Source organism: Apis florea, unplaced genomic scaffold (assembly GCF_048593485.1).
Source record: "Apis florea isolate Af1SG1 unplaced genomic scaffold, ASM4859348v1 contig_3078_pilon, whole genome shotgun sequence".
Classification (NCBI taxonomy): Eukaryota; Metazoa; Arthropoda; class Insecta; order Hymenoptera; family Apidae; genus Apis; species Apis florea.
The window spans coordinates 2,618,376-2,629,255 of record NW_028256702.1 but is presented as its reverse complement, the minus strand read 5'-3'; the positions used below and the strand labels follow the sequence as shown (position 1 = coordinate 2,629,255).

The following is a 10,880-nucleotide window of genomic DNA, read 5'->3' as shown; positions in this document are numbered from 1 at the left end:
TATTTAAAACTACAATAGCTACAAAATTATAAAAACAATCTTACTATAATATGGGATAATATATTTTATTAAGTATAATAATATTTCATTACTTAAATGGATGATTAATTTATATTCAGTATATAATAATAGACAATGTATAATTTATGCATTATATATCTTTAAGTTTTATTTTAAAAATGGTATTATAATTTTTTATGAAATTTAATAATTAAAATAATTATTTTGTAATATTAAACAATTTTCTCATAATATTTTGATAATCTTTTAATTTTATTTGTCAATATTAATTTATATTAATTATGATTACTTTCTGGAAATTTTTTTTTTCAGATTTATAAAACATAATAAATACATTGCGACAATAAATAATTGTGGTTAATATAAAATAAATTGTAACAATAATATTAATTTAAATATAGCTTTAATTATCTTATGAATAAATTATATATAATCTAATTAATTTAATATAATATTATTTAATTATTTATTTAATAATTTAATATATCAATTTAATTATAATATGTATACATATATTTTATATACATGTATATATAGAAATAATCAAATTTTTTTTATATTTTTATATAAATTTATTATTTTATTATTTTTCAAATTTTATTGTATATATTACAATATTACATATATGATATATATGATAATATATAAACATATATAATAATTGTTTTTTATATATTTTATGTATAAAAAAAATTTAAATTAAAAAAATAATATTTTTATAAATTTTATATTTTTATTTTAGAATAAAAAATAAAAATGTTTTATTTTCAAAAATTTTTTTTTTCCAGTTTAATCTAATTAATAATTACTAAAAATATGAATTCAATTTTTTTTTAATTCAAGCTGAAGTTTTTGTTTTTATAAGTTTAAATTCTGACGAATTATACGGAAGGTAGGCACGCCTGCGCTGCATCGATCCGAAATTGACGGTCTCGTCTTTCCGTAAATGGAACAGTATTGTCCAAGTATGTACATAATAGTTCGATGAATTTATCACGTTGAAGAACATGGAAAATTGTTTCTTCGATAATAATGCGTTGCTCCGGTCGAAAGTTCCTAATTTGGATCATTTTAATGTTCCTTTTTGTTCTGATTAGTCGTCTCTTAATCACTCGTGAATTATATTTACCGATATTGGCTATTACCGATATTTTAATATCAAAAAGCCATTCAAGTTCTCAACAAGATATCCAAATTGAAGCACCTGCTTTCTCAGCAGGCATGTATATGGCGGGTCTACATCCTAGGAATAGAAGTTTTTGTAGATGGTACCATGGTCTACCAAACGCACTTTCGTATCCTGCATCCAAAGTCACCTGGAGCCCTGAAATCGGTGAGAAGAGTCCCTACAGAGTTCTACCTTTCGTATTGCGCGGAACCGAGGAGAGGAACAAACTGCCTCAGGTGACCTTCTGCACGCACGCCACTGCAGATCAGGTCTACGGAATCGTGGAATTAGCTCGGAGATGGGAGGGCCCATTAAGTCTGGCCGTATTCACACCTGGCCTCGACGCTGGTATCGCCGTTGCTCTCCTCGATCGGGCCTGTCGATGCGAACCTGAAATGTATAAGGTTTTCTTATGCACTCGCTGTCAAAACGGGTTAATAGTTCAATAGTATTATGATTAAACTTAATAATAATAAACTTGATAAATTTAATAAAATAATTATACATATATTATTTTATATTATATTATTATCAATTAATATTTTCAATATATATTTCAAATATATTTATTTTATCTGTCTTATTAAATATATAATTGACATAATCATTTTCTATTGTCAGAATTAAGAATATTTTCTAAATATTTTCTAATTCCAATTTTCTTCATAAAAATTAATACGATACAGGATTTTAAATTTGATATAAGATGTCTAGTTTTTATAAATATATATAATTTTATAATATTTATAAATATATATGAATGTATTTAACTAACTAATTTATAAATGAATGTATATCATATATACAATAATTTAAATAATGTATACATAGAATCGTTACAAAATATAATGTCAAAATTTTAACACATGTTTTCTTACAGGTTTCTATTCACTTGGTATTTCCTACTGATCATCCACCAACTTTAGGACAAATTATTCAAGTTGAAGGTGATTGTACTGCATCTGATCTTCAGAAAAGAGAAACAGAAAGGAAACAAAAGGGCATGATTTATCCTATTAATGTGGCCAGAAATGTGGCTAGAATCCAAGCAAACACTACTCGTGTTCTAGTAACAGATATTGAATTATTACCTAGTCAAAAATTAGCATCCGGTTTTATGAAAATCGTTCGCGAAAAACCACCAAAAAGTGGCGTTATTTTTGTGGTGCCAATATTTGAAATAGAATCAAAAGTGTTACCACCTTCGACAAAAAAAGAATTGCTTTCAGCAACAAAAGCTGGTTTAGCTGTGTATTTTCATAGGTTTGCAAATAATTATAATTATACAAAGATAAAATTCATATTATTATAATTATATAAAATTCACATACATTTTAATTTTGCACATAATATATATCATTATGAATAAGATAAGATACGGAAAATTTTTTTTTATAGATTCCTCTGTTCACATTGTCAAAAATTTCCTGGACTCACTAGATGGTTAATTAGACCGGATCCGGGTAAAGTGAAACCACTTATTATTACAAGAAGGGAATATCCACATCATAGATGGGAACCTGTATTCATAGGAACGCAAAATGATCCCTTTTATGCTGAAGAAATGTCTTGGGAAGGTAGACAAGACAAAATGAGTCAGGTAATGCATATATTCATCGGTACGATATTTCTATAATTATTATTATAATAATGATAAATAAATTAAACTTTTTAAAACAAAATTAATAATAAATATTAATAATAAATATATATTGTATTAATTTTTATTTCACTGTTTTTTATAGATGTTCGAGATGTGTCTTTTAAATTATCGTTTAATTATACTTGACGGTGCCTTTTTAGTCCATACACCAGGTATTAAACGAAAAATAAAAATTGATGCAAAAAAACAAGCATTTTTAAAATCTCATGAAAAAAAAAATGCTCAAATATATCAACGTATAATTAAGCGTTTATCGAAACGATATCCTATTAATCGTAAATGCGCGCATTAATATTTTTCGATAATAGAAATCAGTATTCAGAAAAATTGCTTTTAATATAAAAATAAAATTAACATTTAAAGATACAACAACTATATTATTTATTTAAAGTTATAAAATTATAGTAGATGTGTTATCTGACGAACTAATATTCTAATAACTAATATTCTGACGATAAATCCGAAATATTTGTGAAACAAATGATAAAACAATATCAAAAAAACGAAATTCATATAATATACTCTTATTATAATTTACTCCTATATACTTCTATAAGAATTTAATTTAATATTTTTGATTGTTTTGATATATTTATAAAATATTTAGTTCATCAGAAAAGATATTTACTATAATTGGAGCCTAATATCATTATTTATTTGAAAATAATACATTGTACTTATACTACCATTATCTGTAAAAAATTGTTCTTATATTTATAAATGAATGAATATGAAAGAAATAATAAAAAATGTGCCTATATAAAAGTTGTAATATTAATAATATTATAATTCCATAAATAATATATATGTATAATAATGTTATAACAGTAATATCTTTCAATCAGTTAATTGTAAACATAAAATATATTATGCATAAAAGATATAAACATATATCATAAAAATTATGAAAATATTTATAATATATTTTATCATTATTTAACATAATTATCTATTTGATAATATAAAATAAAGTATTAATCTGAATCATATAATTTATGATTTAGATTTTATAAAAAATATTTCAAATTTATAATGTTATATATCATTATAATTGTAATTTTACATGTGTTTAATTTTTTTTATACAAATATTTATATAAATATAATTAATTATATAAATATAAATATAATTTTTATATTTTATAATTCTTCAAAATTATTTTTTATATATTATATAAGTATCATTTATAATAGTAAAAATATAAATCCATTTTTTAAAAAACGAAATAATTTTCTTAAAATTGGATCAAATGACTTTTGAATTTTTTTAAGAAATTAGAAAGATTAGTTTATTATATTATTATATATCATATAAAAAAAAATATTTAAAAAGTTGTAATTGATTGGAAGTGAATGTAAATTAAAAAAAAAATTGTAAAAATCACTTTTCTGAACTTGTAAATTTAAAAATATATTTTATAGATTTATATTAATTATATATATATTGAAAATTTTATTAAAATCAATTAAAAAATGTTATGATCTATAAACAGTTAAAAATGATGAAAATCGTAATTCTTTAAAATTTTCATAATAAATCTAAAGATTTTTATATTTTTCGATATTTGTCTTTTTTTTCTATCAATCGATTTTGATGAAATTTTCAGCATACTTATATCTGATATAAACAATATTTACAAATTGTATGTTTGAAACTTTCATAGAATTAAATAAAAAAGTTGCAAAAATTAATTTTTATTATTTTTTATGATTCTAATCAATTGCAACTTTAAAAATTTTTTTAATAATTTTATATAATAAAAATAATTTTATATGTTATCTAAGAAACTAACTTTTCAAAAAAATTCAAATCGTTTTCATCTTGAAAAAATTATTCTTTAAAAAAAATTTTTTTATTTTTGATAAATTATTTTTGTCTTCTAGTGTACATAAAATATATATATATATTATATTATGTATCTTGTTGATATTGTATTCACACATAAGAATAAAACAAAATTTATGTACTCATATATCTTAAATTATTGAACATTGTCTTGACTAGTGATATATATAGAATGTTTATAAAAATGTGAAACAGTTTTAGACATGTCGATTATAAAAGCAACATTGTAAGACGATTAGTTAAAATTAAATTGTTCATATTTTGAAAAATAAATTCTGATAATTTTTTAAATATAAATTTTTGTGCTTCTAAAATCAATTCTTTAATTCTTTCATTTTTTTAATTTTATATAAAATATTAGATATATTTATAAAATTAGATAGATTTATAAAATAAAAAATTACGCTAATATTATATATAAATAATATTTATTAATTTTTTAAAATAATTAAAAACAATCTATATTTATATACAATTTCAATGAAATTTTATATTTAATTTGAACTAAATTATTACATTTCTCATTTCATATGAATTAATTTTTTAAGCTCGAGATATTAGTTCTTCTTAATACAGCACTGTAATAATATGAAATATCAATAATTGAAAGTTAAATCAAAATTAATCTGTGAAATTTGTTGTAACAAAATATGTAATCCTTTTATACAAATTATTCATAAAATTTCGTAAATAATATATTTTATGTTAATTTCAATTAAAATAATTTTAAAGTTTTATGTAAAACATGAATAATTCGATATTTAAATGTGAATTTTGATATTTTTTAAAAAATTTAAATTTATATTCATAATTCGCCTGCTGGGATTAAAAGCGAGGTTATCCATGAAATATTCGTTATCAGAATGATTAATGATTACATATGCGTCTAATGTGCATTTAGTATTCGAAAATGATGGACATATAAGAAAAGTAGATATTAACACTGAATCGAACTTAAATAAGAATTGAATGAAAAGAGATAATGATAAGTTATCTACTTATTTCAAAATAAGAACAGAAATAAGAGTCAATAGAAAAATTGAGTTACGTGTATTGAAGTTACAGGCTCAGTCTTCGAGCGGTGGCGTATAAGCAGAGGAAGGTAGTTGAAGTGTTTTTTATTAAAGAAGTTAAGTAAGTACGTTTTTAGCTATTTTGGTTCAATAATAGTTAGCAAATATTTAATACCATTACAATGTACATCATTAATTGTAGCAATTATAACAATGGATATATTAAAGAATGTATCGTCGGCTTTTTGGTCAACTGATGTTTGGTTACCGCCTAATATAACGTGGGATGATATTAAACCTAATTCAGAAAATAAATACACAAATTTTCAACATTTAATTTATCCTTTACCTATGGCATTATTTCTTTTGATAATCAGATATGCTTTAGAAAGGTAATCACTCTATTTTATCGTTAATATATTTTTTCAATTTTATCATTTTTAAAATATAAAATTTATAATTAAATTGAGGTTATAATATATATATATTTAACTAAATATTTATATTTTACGTTATTTAAAACTGTTTATTATTTTACTTTTTTAAAATATTTAATTAAATATTTAATGTAAATTATAGTTTATTAGATTTTAATGTATAATAATATATATATTATTATATATTAATGTATATATTATTTAATTACATACATAATAAACAATATATAATAATTTTTATAGATATTGTTTTGCACCTATTGGTAAGTCTCTTGGTATAAAAAATACAAGAACAAAAAAAGCAACGCCAAATGAAATATTAGAAAAAGCCTATACTAGTAAAAAAATTAAACATAAACAGGTAAGTTTATATCAATTTATTTTCTAATATTTCATTATTATAACATAATATAATTTAATTGTTGGTTCAATTTATTTTATTCATATAATTTATTATAGAATAATAATAAATATTTGGATTAGAAAATACTTTGATTATCAATTTTACAAAGTTAATATAATAGTATATATAATAATAAAATAATAGCTATTTGATAAAATGTATCATAAATTTTTAAAATAGATAATTAAAATAATTAAAATAATATTACTTTGAACTGCTATGTACTTCAATATTAGACAACAATATTGTTATATTACATACATTAAAAATTTGAATTCTAAATAATGTGTTTAATATTAGGTTCTTGAAACAGATGTAATCTAAGTCAAAGTAATTGCACTGAGCAATTAAATATTATGGATTTTTTTATAATATATGGATATATTTTAAGATCCTGGCACTGGCTAAACAATTAGATTGGTCTGAACGACAAGTAGAAAGATGGTTGCGATTAAGACGTACTCAGGATAAGCCATCAACACTTACAAAATTTTGTGAAAACAGGTTAGTTTTACAAGATATAAAATGTAATTTTTTATTTTCATTTACAAAAGAATAATTTAATAAAATAAATCTTATATTAAAATTTATGATATTAATATTGTACATATTGATACACATACATATTTATATTTTAATTCTTAAATATTTAATTAAATTAAATACCTATTTTTCTGTTACAGCTGGAGATGTTTATATTACACATATTCATTTATTTATGGACTCATTATTTTATGGGACAAGTTATGGCTATGGGATATAAATTACTGTTATTACAATTATCCATATCATCCAGTTTCAGATGATGTATGGTGGTATTATATGATATCAATGGCATTTTATTGGTCTCTAAGTTTCTCTCAATTTTTTGATGTGAAAAGAAAAGATTTTTGGCAGATGTTTATTCATCATATAGCTACTATTATATTAATGTGTTTCTCATGGATTGGAAATTTAACTAGAATTGGTTCATTAGTATTATTAGTACATGATTGTGCAGATATTTTTTTAGAAGTAAATATAAACATTTATAATAATACTGATCATAACATGTTAATAATAATATTAATATTAAAATTTTAATGTTAAAATTTTATATTTTTAGGCTGCAAAAATGGCTAAATATGCAAATTACCAAAAATTATGCGATTGTATATTTGTTATTTTTACAATATTATGGATTATTACACGTATAGGTCTTTTTCCATTTTGGATAATTTATAGGTATGTTTTATTCATATTGATTTTTAATTCTAGTGCAATTGAAATTATATTATTTTATTAAATATATTATATAAAATATTACAGTACATCAATAAAGGCACCTCAAATAGTGCCTATGTTCCCAGCATATTATATTTTCAACTTCTTATTAATTTTATTATTACTTCTTCACATGATTTGGACTTATTTGATTCTTAAAATTGCATACAATGCTTTTTATGCTGGTCAAGTAAGCTATATTGCATATATATTGCATATTTATTATATTATTATTTATTGTACATTATTATAGTAAATATAATTATGAAATATTTAATCTTAAATTTAAATAAACAATTTTTCAGATGGAAGGTGATATTCGTAGTAGTAGCAGTGAAGATATTTCAGATACTTCCTTGGATAGTACTCCATTAAATAATTCTACAAATTATATTACCAAACAAAATTCTAGACAAAAAATTCACTAACAAATAACTTTCTAGAAAAAAGTTATTATAACATAAAAGTTAGTAATAACGCAAGAATTCTATTTAGCCGAAAGTTAATTTATTTCAGCGAATTTAATAAATCCTTGCATTTATCATAGTATAATAATTAAAGACATTAACTTTGATAAAGAAATTAAAAAGGTCATTGACCTTTAAAATATTCACTTGCTTTATTATTTTTAAACGTAATTTAATATTCTTATACAACGTAAATAAGTCATTATTATATATAAGTCAAAATTATTTCATACATCAGTCATTTATTATTTTTAATATCGTTACATGTAGAAAAGTCAACATTAAGAATTATGATTTATTCTTTTTATTATTAATCATTTATTTGTACATATTTTATTTAACAATTAAGAAAGTCATATTTCTTTTGTTTTTTTTTATTTTTAAAGTAAATTTTGATTACTTAGCCAAACAAATAATGGGCCAAAGTTTAAAAATATTTAATATTTGCAATTTCTAAATCTTTTCAAAGTTTAGTGTTTCATTATATTTAAGAATGTTTATTTATTCTCATATACTTTATAAATGTCAAATAGTATTTTAAAATTTTTGAATTAAGAAGATTAATAATAATATTTCTAATAAGTTTAACTTTTTTTATTTGATTAACCTTCCCCATTAAAATTTTTTGAGAATATTTAATTAATATAATAATTAATCAAATGATATTGTTTCTTGTATAAGAATAAATGTATTATTTTCTACTTTAGTCTTGAAGGCATATATTAACATATAAACTATAAAAATTATCAAAACACATATTAATAAAAATTTAGAACATGTATATAAATGTATTCATTTATTAAAGAACAAACAAAATGAAAGATTTATAAATAATTGTTTGTACCATTCAATTTTCATATATAACTTGTATTGTTAAATTTAAAAAAAAAATTTTTTTTTATATAAAAATTTTTTTATATTAAATTTATACAATCTAATCTAATTTATAAATTCATTTATAATTTATAAATGTAAATTTAAATATTTTTTTTTTAATGAGTGTAATTATTAATAATAATGATGATGATAACTAGATTAATCTTCATTTTGAAAAATTAATTTATAAATTAATTTGGATATATATATATCTTATAATTTGTAATTATTTAAATGTAATTATTAATAATAATGATGATAATTAAGTTAAATTTTCTTAATTCTTAATAATATAGTAATATAATTTTTATAAGAAATATTTTAATAATATAATTTTTTTATGCTTTTTAATAATATTTCAAATAGTAAAATCCAAAAATATAAGTTTAACTCCAGAAATTTACTTTATCAAAGCTTATGTTAAAGAATATATTTTTAGAATTTTTATGCTATATTGATTGTAGTTCGTTGTATATCCATATTCGATGAATATGTGATTGTTAATAAATGATATTGATGGCATTAATTCTTTTATTATTTTTGTTAAAAATAAATAAATATGTAAAATACTTGTGCTATGTTACCCTTTTATTGTACACTAAATTATTTCATTATATTTTTATTTACTTTGATTGTACATATTAGAAGCAAATATTTTATAAAATCGCGGGAAATCATAGAAGTCGGAAATTAGTAATTTCTAATAATTTGATTAACTATTATTTCTAATACATGCACAATTATAATTATGATTATAATTAAGAAATATATATACATATACATATTTATATTTATATTTATATTTATATGTATATATATATATATACATATATATATATACATCCGATTTATTTTTTATCGATATCAAAATATTTAGTTTTATTTTAGTTTATAAAGAATATATATGTTTCTTCGTTAAATATCTTGAGTTTTGCAAAATTTATTAACTAATGATATTAGAAAATTAACAATTTAAATTAATTAAATTATAAATTATTTTATAATTATAGGTCAAATAAAATAATTATATGATTTAATGAATCTCCATAAAATTAAAATATTTTTTTAAATGACATTAAAAATCATTTCGAACATTTTGCAAGTAAGATGAAATCATTTTAAAATCTAAAAAAAGAACTTCCGAATTATTATTAAATTTATTCTCACTATGATTTTATATTTTATATTCTATATAATGAGAATATTGTAGATTATAATAATTAAAAATAGATGCTGATAAAAAAAATCATAAAATAAAAAATTTTAATCATAGAACAAAAATTTATGAAAATACTTTCTTTGTTTTTATATATTATACATATGTAAACATTATTATTTTGTTTATAATATTATATATAATGGAATTATTATTAATTATAACATTATAATATTAACATTATAATATTATAATATTTAACATTATAATATTTATGACAAAAGAAATTAAATAAGTTAGAATATATTTACAATTGTTTTGAGATACACTAACAAAAATAAATATATTTTAAAATTTTAAAATTATATAAATTTATAAATAATTAAGACAAATTTAAAGATTTATTTCAACAAAAAAAATTTTTTAAAAAAGTTTTTTAAAATATATATTTATTTTAATATTATATATTTTTAAATATATATATATATTATTATTAATTTTTCACATAAATATTATCTTGTTAAAAAACAAATATATAAAGAAATAAAAAAATAAAATATAAAAAATC

At 19.4% G+C, this 10,880-nt stretch overlaps 2 protein-coding genes and 1 long non-coding RNA gene across 4 annotated transcripts; 2 read left to right on the top strand and 1 right to left on the bottom strand.

Annotated features, from left to right (window-relative positions):
- Positions 1-48: 48 nt before the first annotated feature.
- Positions 49-5,882, bottom strand: LOC116414990 (uncharacterized). The gene is made up of 3 exons (XR_015292174.1): positions 5,746-5,882; positions 1,151-1,579; positions 49-1,077 (listed from the first exon to the last, which is right to left on the bottom strand). It is a non-coding gene; the product is annotated as an uncharacterized LOC116414990 (long non-coding RNA).
- On the top strand, positions 926-3,617 carry LOC100863542 (beta-1,4-glucuronyltransferase 1). The gene is made up of 4 exons (XM_003697136.4): positions 926-1,593; positions 2,070-2,452; positions 2,588-2,789; positions 2,935-3,617. The coding sequence occupies exons 1-4, from the start codon at positions 1,054-1,056 to the stop codon at positions 3,142-3,144; spliced, it is 1,335 nt and encodes a 444-aa protein (XP_003697184.1). The 5' UTR covers positions 926-1,053; the 3' UTR covers positions 3,145-3,617.
- schlank (ceramide synthase schlank) lies at positions 4,905-9,678 on the top strand. 2 transcript variants are annotated; one of them, XM_003697137.3, is made up of 9 exons: positions 4,905-4,923; positions 5,757-5,831; positions 5,913-6,102; positions 6,391-6,508; positions 6,942-7,054; positions 7,234-7,564; positions 7,656-7,774; positions 7,859-8,003; positions 8,119-9,678. In XM_003697137.3, the coding sequence occupies exons 3-9, from the start codon at positions 5,924-5,926 to the stop codon at positions 8,239-8,241; spliced, it is 1,128 nt and encodes a 375-aa protein (XP_003697185.1). In that variant the 5' UTR covers positions 4,905-4,923; positions 5,757-5,831; positions 5,913-5,923; the 3' UTR covers positions 8,242-9,678. The 2 variants fall into 2 exon arrangements, with proteins under 2 accessions (XP_003697185.1, XP_086764540.1); XM_086908414.1 differs by lacking the exon at positions 4,905-4,923 and having other exon boundaries at positions 5,321-5,835.
- Positions 9,679-10,880: the final 1,202 nt, after the last annotated feature.